The sequence below is a fragment of the Phoenix dactylifera genome, chromosome 18 (assembly GCF_051530095.1).
Source record: "Phoenix dactylifera cultivar Ajwa chromosome 18, Ajwa_hap1_PhDact_Kaust_v1.1, whole genome shotgun sequence".
NCBI lineage: Eukaryota > Viridiplantae > Streptophyta > Magnoliopsida > Arecales > Arecaceae > Phoenix > Phoenix dactylifera.
In genome coordinates this window covers 14594060-14610590 of record NC_143207.1, presented here as the reverse complement: position 1 = coordinate 14610590, position 16531 = coordinate 14594060, and the positions used below count along the sequence as shown (strand labels likewise).

The 16531-nt window shown below is 37.9% G+C and overlaps 1 protein-coding gene across 2 annotated transcripts in view; it reads left to right on the top strand.

Moving 5' to 3' along the window:
* Positions 1-238: 238 nt before the first annotated feature.
* The window catches only part of LOC103706809 (nuclear pore complex protein NUP155-like), a 30849-nt gene continuing 14556 nt past the window's right edge, over positions 239-16531 (top strand). The window contains exons 1-10 of one of the 2 annotated variants that reach the window (XM_008791057.5): positions 239-629; positions 4920-5089; positions 5599-5725; positions 9154-9416; positions 9517-11158; positions 11231-11443; positions 11636-11883; positions 12018-12432; positions 13035-13240; positions 13357-13711. In XM_008791057.5, the coding sequence (XP_008789279.2) occupies positions 471-629; positions 4920-5089; positions 5599-5725; positions 9154-9416; positions 9517-11158; positions 11231-11443; positions 11636-11883; positions 12018-12432; positions 13035-13240; positions 13357-13711 (3798 nt within the window). In that variant the 5' untranslated portion in view covers positions 239-470. The remainder of the gene's footprint in view (positions 630-4919; positions 5090-5598; positions 5726-9153; positions 9417-9516; positions 11159-11230; positions 11444-11635; positions 11884-12017; positions 12433-13034; positions 13241-13356; positions 13712-16531) is intronic. The other variant, XM_017842706.5, reaches the window with a different exon arrangement.

The following is a 16531-nucleotide window of genomic DNA, read 5'->3' as shown; positions in this document are numbered from 1 at the left end:
GTGTCCAATAGATAAGTTGTGAGTGGTTGATATGTACTACAAGTAAAAAGATATTCATCTCCATGTTTTCCAAATGGAGGGCTCTAGTGGGTGATTGGACTGATAAATAATTATATGATCCACCATGAGAAAATTAGAAAAAGTATAATTGACCCAAGTGACCCAAGTGACCCAAGTGACCTATGAATACGATCGATTCAAGTTAACATTAACACTCCGCATTACGGACAATATATCCGTCGTTGGTTCCAAAACCCAGTCCTGGGGTCGTGCCCTAATCCCGTAATCGTATCCAAATTGATCCCGCCAAGACCCCCTCGAAAACCCTCTTCGCGCCTCTCTCTCTTCCGCTCTCTTCCCTCCCGATAGATCACCCAAAGCTCTTCCTTCTTCCTTCTTCCTTCTTCCTTCTTCCTTCTTCCTTCTTCCCCACCATTCTCTCTCTCTCTCTCTCTCCCCGACGGAAATCAATGGCGTGGGAGGACGAGATCGTCGGATTGGACGTGGCTTCCGCCGGCGTCGTTGTGAGCGAGCGCATCGAGAAGGAAGCCGCCGGCCAGGTCGACCTGCGAGAGGCTCTCGAAGCTTCGAAACTCGCCACCCATCCCTACTCTTCCCATCCCAAAGAGGTACTCTCTTCTCGCCTCCTTGCGCAATTACAAAGAAATCCAGAAGCATCGCACTATTAGCGTTTCTTTATCATTTCCCCAATCGAGGATTTTTTCCCTTGTAAAGTAACAAAATGTTTTCTTTGCTAGAGTAATCCAAGAAGTTGATAGGACCTAAACTCAGAATCTTGAAAATTTACTATATATAGATGATGAAAAAGAAAATCTGCAATGTTTTTCGGGAAAGTAGACATGTCAAATTAAAGTCTCACCTAAGAGTCGTGGGGTTTAACGGATGGTCTGTGGTCGGGGTGTTTTCTTTTCCGGTTATCATATGGTTGCCGTTTAGTTTTCACTTGTATAGGCGAATCGCTTCCAAAGGTTGAGCTTTTCAATGTTTTTGGAAGGCGCTTGTTGTATGGAGGCAACTTGGCGACCACTCGATGCCTATGGGGGAAGTTGGGTGTATTATAATTCACGAAGACATAAAAATAAATACGAACCGAGAGGCAGTCCCCATTCAATCAAATCTGTGACAAAGTGTCATATCAGTGGATGGATCTGTTTCTGCATACCTTGGATGCCACATGAAGAAGTTATCATGCTTGTTTGAAAGTGGAGCGGATAGTACCTCTCTTCTCCCGACCTCTCTGACCCCTTTGCCCAGCTTCCTAGCTTTTCCCCTCTCTTTCTCGCTCTCCATCTTTCCATCTCTGTGTACGTTTGAAAGCCACTAAGGATACAATTGAGGACTTGGTGCACCACCAAACCAATTAACGCCTTTAACTAACCTGTTCTAATTGATTGGTCTAAGTGTATTGGTTCGTCACCTAGTCAACTAGTCAAGCATATGTATAAATTAAGTTTTTTGGGATGAAATCTACCATTTTCTGGTGTGTTGGTCCCCATGGTGAACGCCTGAAATGGATGTCTTCCATCCCAATCACTAGTTGCCTATCACCACCTCCTCCTTTTTATTACCCATTATGTCTCTCCCTTCTCCGATCACTGCTTCATTTTTCTCTTATTGAAGTGTCCGGAAACCTAACCGTAAGCCCTCAACCTAGCTTCACAGGCCATGATGCATGCATGTGTGTGTCTACATACATGCATACATATATAATGGAGGGGGCTCACCTTTGGTTGTGGAGAGTGAGATGGAGAGATGGGCGTGTTTTCAGCAAACAAAATGGGTGAAATGAGTTATAGATGTCCTAAGAGGGTCCTGAATCCCTTCATCACAAGGGTATGAATGGAGATAGCAGGGGCAGCAAGACAGTTTTCTCTTTCCCATCCATGGAGATAAAATAGCATGATGTAGGAAGGATTGAGGGAGGACATGGGGTAGTTGTTTTAGTGGGACATGAAGTTAAATGGGCAATTAGGTGCTGGGTTGCGCAATGGGGTGATGGAGGAAAGTAAGAGTGGGGTATGAGTTGTTGATTAGTTGGTGAGGAATGGGAAAAGGGTGAAGTTGTTTGACCCCAGAGAATGAAAGGACCCACACAAAGTAAGCATTGCTTAAATTCGACATCTTAGTTGTTTGATTAGTATAAAAATGATTTCTAAATTGTGACTATGGATTAAATATCAGCAAAACGGGATGATACTATCGATACTATACTATTCCATCATGAAAACAACACTGGGATGGGTGCTAGGTCACCGAAATAGGAAAAATCGAGATGTACTGGCCATCCCAATCGGTACTGACTGGCCCATCCTAATCTTGATGATGACAATTATTTTATTTTTTTTTCAAAGCATGAGAATGGGATGAACTGATTGTGCTAATTGGTTTCTATCGGCACGAGCTGGTACGAACTCCGATTTGGCTGATACCAAGCCCGTGTTGGTTGGGATGGCATTTTTTTTTTAAATGAAGAGCCATGTTGGTTGACCTAGAGTGAAATGTGAAAGACAAATCAATTGGGAAATAGAATTGTTTGACTCAATAATGAGATGAAACATGCTAAAATTATTCAACCATAGAAATATGGAAGTTCGGTGAAAACTAATGCCAATTTTACTGGAAAATCCATAGAACTTTGCATCCATCTATCTAAATACTTATAAGTTTTGGCCATGAGAGATAGGGATTGGGAAGCAAATTTTATTCCTTATGCTATAGACAATTCACTTTCATAGTAATAAGAAAAAAATGCCAATTAGATTGATAAAATAGGCAATTAAATGAACTTCAATTCAATTCATATTGATATTGCACATAAAAAAAGAAATTGGTTTAATATCCATATTGCATATTGGAACCCCTGAAAATTGGAAAAAACAAAAAGAAACAAAAATGCCTCAAAGTTGAGTATTGATATGGTACCAATTCCCACCACCATCTTTAGAGTCGGATGGTACGGATTGGTACCATATGGTTCTTGGGAAAAACCGGCACCACCCTTGGTGGCGGTATTTCAATCATGATTGTGACAATATCGACAGCAGGGCATGGGCCTATAACAGATGATAAATGAAAATGAAGAAAAATATGCTCTTTTCTTTAGCCACATTATGATTTTTTTTGGTGTATGTGGTCTTGCATGCTAGAGATGTTTGGTCTTTCTTAGTTATTAGGTATAGAGAGATTATTCTCCCCTTAGAATCTCTGATAATGATGATTACAGAATTTGGAGCATGGTAGCACATCTTGTTTGGTGGGAGGTACAGGTACAGAAGCTGCAAATCATATATTTTAATAAGACTAATCATATTGGACAGTTGTTGGTGCTGTCCATTGTTAAACATCAGCTCTTAGACCAACTTATTTGGTTAAACATGGGTTGCTTGCACCATTTAGAATTATCCCAGCTACACATACTCTTTCTTGTTCTCGTAGGGATCCTGCTTCAAGAGAACTCTTTCGTAGATCTATGTTTTCACCCTTCCCGTGTTTTCGTGAGTCATGCAGTCTTCTTTGTCATAAGTCCTTGAGCTATCATTCTAACAGCTAGTGCACTACCTTATTCTTCTTTCACTACTGCTTCCAAGAATAACAAAGAAAGTATTCTATCATCATTTCATGTTTGTTGTTAGATAGATTGTACTAACTGTTAGACTTTGAAGATTGCATAGAAATCTATTTATTAATCAAATTATTAAAGCCATTGTCAAGGTTGATTATGTGAAAACTGTTTGATAAATGGACATGATACAGATAGTGTTTTATTGAGTTCCTTAATTGCAAATATAATGCCAAAGCTGAATCATAACCACATATTATATAAAAAATTAACATGATTGATCTTTGGATCTGGAAAATTCTTCACCTGTTTGAAATATAAGACTAGAAATGTAATCTGTGTAATTTATGTTTTTGAGGTGAAAGCATTTGCAGACATTTCAGGTTTTGGGTTGTGAGGACCCATGGGGGCGTGTATTTAGTCCCACATCGGTTATTTGCTGGGTAGATCTTGGGTACCTATATAGGATCCAGGAACCTAAATAATACCTTCCGGCTAGCCATTTTGGGTGAGGTCCTGGGTTGTTACAAATGGTATCAGAGCGGTGAGGCCTATAACCTATGTGGACTAGGAGACACTGCAACACGGATCTATTGAGACTGACCACAGGCCGATCGTGGTGTTTGTGATTAGATTTGAATGATTTGAACCCTTAGCTTAACGAGGACGTCAGGGCTTGAACGAAGGGAGTATGTGAAGATTCGTGCGGGCGTGTGTTTAGTCCCACATCGGTTATTCGCTGGGTAGATTTTGGGTACTTATAGAGGATCAAGAAACCCAAATAATACCTTCCGGCTAGATATTTTGGGTGAGGTCCTGGGTTGTTACATGGGTTATCTTGTCTCTTGGGCTTCTATTCCATATAGTTCATATCCCTGGTTATTTTAGTATTCAATCATGATAATTAGCAACCTCTCAGGTCTTGATTTTCCTTTACCTGTTGTATTGACCTTGAATAATTACACAACATAGGTTGCAAACATCCTACTAAATTTAGCACAGGCAGCTCTTTGAGAGGAAGTGTAAATATACATCATTGTGTTGAATTATTACCAGAGGAGATTGTGCCTCTACTTCATTGCCTTTTTGGTCCTTTTTTTTGTGGGGAGGGGGGTAGTAATGTCTATTTTTACGGTTTGATTGCTTGCATTATGACTCCTGATTTACATTCTTGAAATTTGAAACTGCTCAATTGGACCTAAAAGGTAGGAAATTTTTGTTCTTAATTTATATGTATATAATATGTACTTTGTTGCTCGCCAGCTTTTTCCCATGCTAAACAGCCTTCCCCATATTCTTGTAACTTATTTTTAATAATTGTTTGATGATTGTGCTGTAGTGGCCTCCTCTATTAGAAGTTGCGGAGACTCGGGAATTACCTCCTGTGCTAATTGAGAGATACAATGCTGGCGGTGGTGAAGGAACAGCATTATGTGGAATTTTTCCAGAGATACGCCGTGCTTGGGCATCAGTTGACAATTCTTTGTTTCTCTGGCGCTTTGATAGCTGGTGAGGTTACATCATGAAGGATTCTAATCCTATCCTGTCATATTAACTACTCTGTAATTCATTTTCAAACTAGATTCCAGAGTGACTACCATTTTCTTATAATAAATCAGATAGCTTTTATATGTTCAATTTTACTGCAGTTTGAGAATTTCCTTCATTGCGATACTTCCTTTCGAAAAGCACCACTGCAAACATTCAAATTAAATTTCACTAAAAAAATTTGAACCTAGACTTTTAAAGATATTTTATAATCTGATTTGCAGTTTACAACCATAGAAAAGATTTACATCTTGTAGATTCCCATTGCTTCTTAATTTTGACTGCATTTTTAGTTTATCTCCTTAAAAAACAGACTGCATTATCAATTTAAAATTTTCATCAGTAAAATAGTTTAACCCTTTTGACTCAGTATCTTTGTTCATGGTCACTGACTTATATTCCAGGAATTTCATGCTAAAAGTGCTTTATCATCAGAATATCTCTTACTTAAAGTGTCTTGTCTATGTTAGGGATGGCCAGTGCTCTGAATACAGTGGTGAGGATCATGCAATTTGTGCTGTAGGACTTGTCAGACCAAAGCCTGGTATTTTTGTGGAAGCAATCCAATATCTTTTAGTGCTTGCAACTCCTGTTGAGGTAAGAATGAAATAATTCATGCCTATATTTTTCAGATTAAATAACTAAAAGAATAGATGAATATCTATTTGAACATTAAGTGAAGCATTGCATTTCACCGAAAACCTAGGCATAGGTTCAAGCTATTTACTTTGCAGATGTCATCATACTTCCATCTGATTAATTATTTCTTAAAATATTATTCTATTGTACAAACATCACATCCACAAGGATCGATATGGTCGAACACATTATTATAAAGAAAGGATCCTCTGTTTTAGTGCAACTTGTGCTAATTTGTGTCAGAACAGATCAGGAGATTGTGTAACATATCCACAATGATATGTTAGGATCCTAGAAGCAAGGTAGCAAGTTCATCCTTTTCAATATCTTCTTATTCATCTCCTCTATACTAATATGAGTTCAAACTACAAGTCTATGACAAATTAGATATATCTCCCTTTAGCTGACCTCAAATGCTTCATTGTAGTGTACTTGATTGAAACGAAATGTAAATTTTAGAGGAAGACAACAAGGTTAGCTTTTAGGGGAATAGACCTACCAAAATCTGCTTTGAGGCAGATCAACTCTCCTATTTCTCTATCAGAAGAACAAAATTAGGTTTGAACTCTCACCCATGATCTGACCCGCTGCCAAATAAATGCCCCAGCCAGCCACTTAACTACATCGAACTAAAGGAACTACATGCCCATCATCAATGAATCTTAAATTTTATACTCTTTTTGAATAAAATAAGCATGTATGGTCAGTACAAAATTAATTTTATAGCTACATCACTGGAGATCTGGGGAACAATGAACAATAATTTATGAATGATGAAGGCACTTGAGTGGGAATTGATGGAGGAACAGCAACAATTTAGTCAAGGATCGGACAAAATTGATGTTTTGCTTGAGAGTGTGGATACGCTGAGCAGGAAGATCTCAATTTTGGTGGCAATTGTGTCTTTCATGCTGGAACTGACGAAATGGACATTGCTCGCTCATGCAACGTGCATCATACAAGTCCTAAGTTTTCAGATTCATCTATCTATCTCATTCCTTGGAGTTCCCATGATAAGAAGGCATGTTTTTTTCACATTGTCCTCTTAATATCCTGTGAGTGTGAGAGTTTCATGATACCAACCCATTTATTCCTATGCATGGGAGGTAGAGGAAGGAAGATCAATTTTCTTGTCATCAAAGCAACTAAGACTAGAAATCCTGAGGCAATTGCATCTTTTGTGCAAGTTATCCTTGAAACTGAAGACAATGTCATGATTATGGGGGTGGAATGTCATGTGCTTATTTTGTTCAAAAAAAGGTATGACATTGAAATTGCATCATCTGTGCACTTTATACTTAAAGATAGGTCATCATTATGGGGATGAATGCCATGTACTTATTTATTCAAAAGAAGGTATTACATTCAATTATAAGATTAGGAGTTGTTTGACAATGTGCAATTAGTTATTTTTGGTTCTAAGTGGTAATTTGATATGGTTATTGGTAATGCGTCTGATCATGGGCGGCCTGGTGATAAGTTGGCATTACAAATTGCTCCCAGATTTAATTTTAAATTTTCCTTGGAGATCTTGGACGGTTGATTTCACTTGAAAGTATATGTGTAGTGTGCTGACTTTAATTCAATAACCTGTTCAACATGACAGGTAACAATCTTATTTCATTCATATAAATAGGCAATTCTACTCAATGAACAAGAATCATCATTGTCATTGATTTATCATTTATTCATTTTGAAATCCAAAAACAACAAAAGCAAAAAAAATCATCAGAAATTGGAGTAGGATGATGAAATCTAACAAAGAAATGAGACACAGAAGATGACGTTAAGAGCATTAGAAAAGGCTAAGAAGATTTGGAAATAAAAAACAGAGAAAAAACAGAGCGAAAGAATTTGAATAAAAAGGACTGTGAAACTCAGCAAAAAATAAGAAGAGTATAAGAACAGAAAAGTTCGACGAAAGAATAAATGAAGAATTAAAAGTAACAGAATCAAAAAATAACAAAAAAAATGATAAGAAGAAGAGGAGAAGATAGAACAGATGAGGAAGAAAAGTAGAAAATAGAAGAGGGAGAATTGGAAGAATATAAGACAAAAAAATATGAGGTTGTGATAAGAAGAAGAGGAGAAGATAGAACAGATGAGGAAGAAAAGTAGAAAATAGAAGAGGGAGAATTGGAAGAATATAAGACGAAAAAATATGAGGTTGTTGGGGGGCATTATGCGCCTGTTTAAGTGGTTGGAGGGCTGCTGATGGGTTTCAGGTAGTTTGCCGATGGATGTGCAGGCTGGTAGAGAGCTTCCAATGGGCAGCGAACTAGTGGGGGATTGTCAGCGTACTCATCGAGTTCTTGATCTCTATGGGCCAAAGTATTTCTGATGGAGAAGGGAGATGTCAGGAGACTTTGGGATGAGTTGCTGAAAAAATTTATTTGTGTTTTTATAATTACAAGCCCCTCTTTGAAACATGCCTTAAAGCATCATACAATTGAAAAGAGCTAAGAGGAGTGCAGTTCTCAATACGTGTTTCAACAGCCAACGTTAACAACCCTTTTAAGGTTATCATCTTTATCTACTTAGCTGATGAAATATTAGTTTGACCACAAATAAGTAATTTTTTGTTAATGCAAGAAAACATAAAATGGGCATATGATAGGTGTTAGATATCAAATTGTTTTCTCAAGAAAGCTATCGACATAGTAAAAGCCTACCCTGAATGGGCTTTTCTCATAGTCAAACCTTAATAAGAATTAAATGCGTAGCCGACTACTTTTAACTCTTCTCACATGCAAGTAGTTTTTTGCTCTAAAACTTTTCCAACTCTCTCTCTCTGCTAAAGTATCCTGTCCTAGATCAAAGAGTTTATCCTTGCAGCATTGCATAGAAAAACCTTCTGTAGGAGAACATGGTCTTCGGGAATATCCTATGGACTTAGGTTTGTGTATGCGCATGAGTGTTGTAACCTTTCAAAATTTAAATAAACTTTTTCTTGTAGAGGCATGTCCAGATGTCAGGTACTTCAGACTAAATTGAAGGGTCTGGGTAACAAAAAGACTATCAGACATTTTTTGTTAAGTTATAATTATGATGGCCTCTGATTTCACCTATTCATCAGCTTTTTCCTGCTGAATTTTAAAGGAGGGATATTGAGAAATAAAGGGTCTCAAATCTACCCTTTACACCTGATCTTTGTCCTGTCTATCAGATCTTCCAAAAAATGTAACCTTTTTTGGTGTGCCTGGCAGCTCAGGCCTGAGTTTGTATAACTAGTAAACATTCTCACTGGAAGATGTAGTTCTGCTTTCATCACTTCAAGCTTAGAAATTGTTCCTGCAGATATCATTATTCTCCTCATGATTTTTCATAAAGGATGATCTTTCAGGGTTTGTTGTTTATTAATTCATCCTATTCCTATGTATTGTTAGCTGATTCTTGTAGGAGTATGTTGCACTGGAAATGAGGATGGAACAGATCGATATGCTGAACTTTTCTTACAGCCTTTATCTGAATACACAATAGCATCTGATGGTGTTATCATGACCTGCATTACATGTACGGATAGAGGTCGAATTTTTCTAGCTGGGCGCGATGGTCACATATATGAAATGCAATATTCAACTGGTTCAGGCTGGCATAAGTGTTGCCGCAAGGTTTGCCTCACAGCAGGTTTGGGCAGTCTTGTTTCAAGGTATGTGTTTCATTTATAATATTGGATATCACCAAGCAAGTCTTGCCGCTATTTTACATTCTTGTGTAACATACCTCAATTGTTCTGTGCTGATGTCCAGATGGGTCTTGTCAAATGCTCTTAAATTTGGATCTATTGATCCAGTTGTGGATATGGTTGTTGATAATGAAAGGCATATTTTGTATTCTCGAACAGAAGATATGAAACTACAGGTCTTCGACTTGGGAGCAAATGGTGATGGTCCAGTTAAGAGAATTGCTGAAGAGAAAAATTTGGTTGATCCTCAAGAGACACAATATGGAAGTAGAAGGTCTGCAGGATCAAGAGCAAATACCCGGGCAGCAAAACCATCTATAGTTTGTGTTGCTCCTTTATCGATTATGGAATCAAGATGGCTGCACACTGTTGCTGTTTTATCAGATGGCACAAGATTGTACCTTACTACTTCTGGTGGGAATGGCGGTTTAACAGGACAAAATAGTGCTCATCAAAGGCCACGCTGCTTAAAAGTTTTAGCAAGTAGGCCATCACCTCCTTTAGGAGTTGGTGGTGGACTCACTTTTGGCACTATGTCTGCAACTAGTAGAACTCAGGCTGATGATCTTGCTCTGAAGGTGGAAACAGCTTTTTATTCAGCTGGCACACTTATACTTTCAGATTTATCAGCCCCAGCTTTGTCCTCTCTTTTGCTTGTTAACAGAGATTCAAGCATGCAATCACTTCTTTCTGGTAGCTTTGGAATGACTGCACCAAGTCCTTGTGCATTACGTGAGATAGTATCATCCTTGCCTCTGGAGGGTCGAATGCTTTTTGCAGCTGATGTTTTACCCATGCCAGATACAGCAGTAGCTGTGCAGTCATTGTACTCAGATACAGAAGACTTCTCTTTTACAGGATCTAGAGAATCATGTGAGAAGGCATCAAGGAAACTTTGGGCTAGAGGAGACCTGTCAACTCAACATATCTTACCTCGGAGGAGGATTGTTGTATTCAGTACCATGGGTATGATGGAGGTAGTTTTTAACAGGCCTGTGGATATTCTGAGAAGGTTGTTGGAGATCAATTCACCAAGACCACAGATAGAGGAATTTTTTAAGCGTTTTGGAGCTGGAGAGGCTGCATCTATGTGTTTAATGATAGCAGCCAAGTTGGTTTACATGGAAGAAAATCTAATAAACAATCCAGTTGCCGAGAAAGCTGCAGAAGTATTTGAGGACCCAAGACTCATTGGAATGCCACAACTTGATGGTAGCACTGGTTTGTTGAACACTAGAACTTCAGTTGAAGGCTTCAGCATGGGCCAGGTTGTGCAGGAGGCTGAACCTGTGTTTTCTGGTGCACATGAAGGACTTTGCTTGTGCTCATCTAGGCTGCTCTTTCCCATATGGGAACTACCTTTTATGATTGTCCGTAGGGAAGTAGGCTCTGATGCTCGCTTTAATGAAGGGGTGATAGTGTGCAGACTTTCTGTTGAGGCAATGCAAGTCCTTGAAAGCAAAATTCGTTCGTTAGAGCAGTTTATGAGGTCTAGAAGAAACCAGAGAAGGGGGCTATACGGTTTTGTTGCTGGTCTAGGAGATCTAACCAGTTCTATTGTTTACTCAGAATCAGGAGCCAATAGTCGAAGTACAGGCAGAAACTTATTAGTACCACACTCTCAAAATGCTGAACCAGGAGATGCTGTGGCACCAAATAAAAGGCAGCGACTTCCTTGCAGTTCTGCTGAACTGGCTGCCATGGAGGTAAATAGATATTACTTGGACCCCATGCATTTACTTGGTATATAAATAGCTTGACTTTTTGGGCCCATGCAGGTGAGAGCAATTGAATGTCTTAGGAGGTTGCTTCGAAGATCTAGTGAAGCATTATTCCTACTTCAACTTATTTCAAAGCACCATGTTACTCGCTTGGTACAAAATTTAGATAGTGATCTACGCCAGGAACTTGTTCATATGACATTCCATCAGTTGGTATGTTCTCAGGAGGGAGACCAGCTTGCCATGCAGCTTATTTCGAGACTCATGAAGGTAAATATTTACGTGGCTCATGGATGCATGTATTGTAACCTTTATCTCAAATTGATGTTACCCATATAAATGCTCCTTCTAACATTTAATTAGTGAGGATGATTGATAGTGGTATCTACCTGATGTTAGGATACATATCTATAATTTGATTTTTGAGCATATCCCCTTATTCTTTTTTTAATTTTGTTCCAGTACTACATTGGTCCAGATAGCCGGGGCACAGTAGATGAGATTAGCATGAAACTACAGAAGGGTTGTCCAAGTTACTACAATGAGTCTGACTATAAATATTTCCTAGCAGTAGACTATCTTGAGAAAGCTGCTGTCGCCACTAACTCTGAGGAGCGAGAAAATCTTGCCAGAGATGCTTTCAGCCTTTTGAGCAAAATTCCCCAATCTGCAGACTTGAGCACTGTATGCAAACGATTTGAAGACTTGCGGTCAGTTTCCTTCTTGGAAAATATATGTTTTTATTTTCAATTTCTGCTTGCTCAGCAGTATTTACAGCTTTAATCTATCCTAACAGAAAAGTATTATTCATTAAAGCACAAACTATATGCTTCTTGTATTGTAGATTTTATGAAGCTGTGGTACGACTGCCTCTGCAAAAAGCTCAGGCTGTTGACCCTAAAGGTGATGCATTCAATGATAAAATTGATCCAGGCAATCGAGATTATGCACTTGCACAACGTGAACAATGTTATAACATAATTATAAATGCCCTTGGTTCTCTGGCACGAAAAGGGACACAGACGGAGTTCAGTGCTTCTGTTAGATTTTCGGGCATGGGGGCTATACTTGACCAGGCTTCACGGGACAAGTACATACACCAAGTTATTCAGCTTAGTGTTCGATGGCCCGACACAGCCTTTCATGAGTGTTTGTACAGGACACTAATTACCTTGGGCCTTGAAAATGAGTTACTGGAGTATGGGGGTTGTGATTTGGTTCCATTTCTACAGAATGCAGGCAGAAAGCCAACAGAAGAGGTTTGTTCTGGTTGGAATTGAATTAGCCTGAAATTTTTTAACTAAGATGAAAACTTTCACTTCTAATCAATTTTGGTATTTTTGATAAAATGCATGATGGGTAATTAATTACGGATATTCGTTCTTACTTTTTAGGTATTTTTAAACTTTCTACTGGGTTTGCACATTCATATTTTTTTTATAATTTGCATGTCATTTGTATGGAAATAGAGCTAAACATTTTGATCTCTACCTTACAATGCGTCCACAGGGAAAACTATTGTACATTTCTTTTTCCCTCTTTAGGTAAATTACGTTTTTTTTTTTAACTTACATATGTAATTCTATAGCTTTACATCATGGAAAAATATTTGTAAAAGTGAAAATTTAAGTTAACAAGAATTCTTTTTTGGTATGTTCTTTGAAACCTATCTTTTTTCAACAGCAGTAATATTTTAAAATGGGTATTCTAATGTCAAGGATTTCTTTTTATTTTTTTGCAGATATATAGAAGATTTATTTGAGAATTTAACATTTATTGTTAGTTTGATGAATCAGATTAGCAGCTGGGTTTGCGAGATGTAGTTTTATGTCATTTTGTTTAACTTCCTTCTGTTCTTTAGGTTCAAGTTGTCACTGCAATAACACCAATGGCTTCTGCAATGCGTGATTTGGAGGGACCTATTCCTTCTAGTGACACCAAGTATCTTGACCTTCTAGCAAAATATTATGTCTTGAAGCGGCAACATATTCTTGCTGCGCATATACTGTACAGGTTGGCAGAAAGGCAATGCAGTGATTCAGGAGAAGCTCCTACTCTAGAACAGAGGTTCTTAAATTACCTAGTTATGTTGCATGGTGTCTTTTTCTTGAAAAATGGGCTTCTGTTTCCACTGAAAAGTTGATGATCTATTCTGGCACGTTTCTGTTTTCTTTTGCAAACAGGCATCAATATCTCAGCAATGCAGTTTTACAGGCTAAAAGGGCAATTAACAATGATAGTTTAGTAAGTTCAACCAGAAAGACTATTGATGATGGATTGCTAGATATGCTTGAAGCAAAGCTTACTGTTCTTCAATTCCAAATGAAAATTAAAGAAGAACTTGAGGCAATAGCATCAAGGTTAGAAGATTTGCCAAGCACCAGTGGATCCCCTCCTAGTGATCCTTTACATACTAGCCTGGTGGTTGACCGTAATATTGCGAAGGATGCCAAAGACAAGGCAAAAGAGTTAACGCCAGAATTAAAGAGCATCACTCAATTATACAATAACTATGCTGTTCCCTTTAACCTTTGGGAGGTATGTCCTTTTAAATCAGCATTCTTTATGGAAATTTCTCTTTTACTTTCAGAATTATAGGGATCTTGACTATCAAATGGCTCTATTCAACAAAATGCTCCTAACCTGAAATTCAACTTGATAGTGTGCACGTCATGTTTATATTTGCTAACTATACAACTTTGCTGCCACAAAAAATGTTGCAGTTGGCTTAGGACCAGGTCAAAGCACATCACAACAATTAAACTAGATGAAACATGTAGGACTGACGGAGGTGGATGTGCATTCAACTTGTGTTTTTTTTATGCTAATAATTTGCACTTACTATGCACAGATTTTAGTGGAGTGCCCTTAGATTCATATTTTATTTTCTTTTTCCAAAAAAACACAAAAAGATTTTGAGCCAAGGTTTGCCGCATCGGTCAGTATTGTATCATTCCGAGCATACTGTACCATACCGGTACCAAATTGGTATGCCATACCATACTGTACTGATACTCAGTACACCAAGCTCTACCATACCAAACCATGTACCGACATTGTAATAGAATGGTATTGATACGGATTTACCGAGAAGCCAAATCTTATTTTGAGCACATTAACATTTCTACAGAAGACGATCTAACTTTTGCAATTAGTTCAGAATCTTTAGATATTAGATATCTATTAGCTAGCACTGCAGTGAAAATTTTATACAAGACATTTTTGAGACAAAATAGGACTATGACTTTTGAACTATTTAGCTTCAAGGCTTTTTTGGATGAGGTTTAAAGGAATCTGGTTAATTTTCTTCAAAGAATTTTTATCTCAAAAAGAACCATGGGTGGCCCAGCTCACTTGCTTCTTGACTATAACTCAGAACGTCTGGAAAGGAATTGGACAACCCATACAAAATAGTCAACTGCTCTGGGTCAAAAGCGGTCAAAGTTTACCCCATTTTATCTCCTGTAGTCTCTCGTGCTCATTTGCCTCTCTGGAAACAGCCTTTTAAGATTCGTTGGTTAGCTTTCAATGTAAATTGGTTAAGTTTCCAAAGACTATAAGAAGTAATTGCTGAATTGGTTTTCTTTGCTTCTGTATCAGAAATCAGATTCCTGGACTGGTCCTTTGATCTAATAGTAATGCTTTCAGATAATCTGCATAAGATTGTGGCATTAGAAAAAGAGGTGATAGTATGACTATACTTCAACCAAGTGGGTATCTGTTCAAACATGCTTCTACCAAGTTATTAGTTATCTGTACTTTTTATGACTGCAAAATCTTTATTGCTGACCAACTTTGAAGCTGGGTAAGGGAGGAAACCTTTTTTTTTTTATAAAAACACTTCCCTCTGTTCCATGCCTTTTTAAATTATAAATGAGAGAAATAATTGTTTTACTTAAAAATGAGGTGTTATAAGTGTACTTTTTGGAAACCTTCTCTGATCCTCAAAATGTAAGGCCTACAATTTTTGGTATTAATCTTAACATTAATAAATCAGAGTCAAAATGTCATGTGCTTTTGCATTTGCCCAGTGGCAGTAGTTCTGCTTTAATTGCTTCTCGATTGGAGTTTAACAATTACTGACAATGAAGAAGAGAGTTCCTACTTCAGTCACCTTATAGTCCATAGAACTTTTCTTTTTCCAAATATGAAATTTTAAGTTCTCCCTCCTGTAGATGGGCACTTCAGAAATATTTTGGCCAAATAAACTCATCAAGGAGAAGAAAGTTTGAATCTTTGACCAATGAACTAAGAAATTTGAATGTTTTTGTCCCTCATGGTTTGTAAGAGTCGGTTGTAATCAGGAGGCCACTATGGTCTCCAAAGCTATTTGCAGGATACTCAAGGAAGGAACTAACATATTCTTGTCTAGGAAGTACTACTAAATCACTTAGCGATTCTTGTAAGGCCCACAGAGCTATTGTCCCAAGACGAAACTGGAGCAGTTGATTTTAAGGTAATAAAACCATGGGCATCAATGAAAGCATTGGAATCGGAAAAGAAAATGTGCCTCCTATTTCTGTTGAGTATCTGATGATGTTAAAGTCAGCTAAAAGTCAGAATAAGTACCTTGCCACATGTCAGTATAAAGTACTTTTAGCTAAAAGTCAGCCAAAATGTGCCTCCAATTTCTGATGAGTATCTTTCATTAGCAAAGTTGGAAAGTAGATAATAGAAGCATAGAAGCTGCAGCTCCTTGCAGTGCAATGTATAGCCAAATGTTATTCAGACTCCCTTTGTCTGAAGATTGGTGAGTGGTAGGTTCCAAAAGATACATGTCCTACCTTCAATGCTGTCCTTAAAATTTGCTGAGAGGTAATAATGTTTCCAAAATCTATTCACAGTTAAAGACTGAGTAATTTTATGTGTCCGAAGGCCTAACAAAGTTTTTAGAACTTTAGGTGCTTGAGAAATCCGTCATTTAGTAGGGCCATTGAAGGGCCGAACATTCTAAACCAAGGTCCGCCAAACTGGTATCGGGACCCATACCGGTTAGCGCCCAATACGGTTTGGTACCGTACCGAATTGGTAGGGTGTGCCGGTTGACGGACCAGCACGGCCGGTTCACAGACCAACTCAGCCGGTTCACGGACCTGCAACTCTTTTTGAACTTTTTCAATGAATTTAAGTCTCATTTGATGGTTTTTTTTGATGTTTTCTTGATGTTTTTTAATGTTTCTATGATCTCAGTTTAACTTAAATGATGCATCTTATTGCTTTAAAATGATACAATCAATAAAATGAACAACATAAAATATCCTCAAATCAAGTAGTGATGTAAAAATTAAAAAATAATACAATCAATTACATACATTTAAAGTCCAACGTACATACCGATATCTAAAATCGGATCGAGTG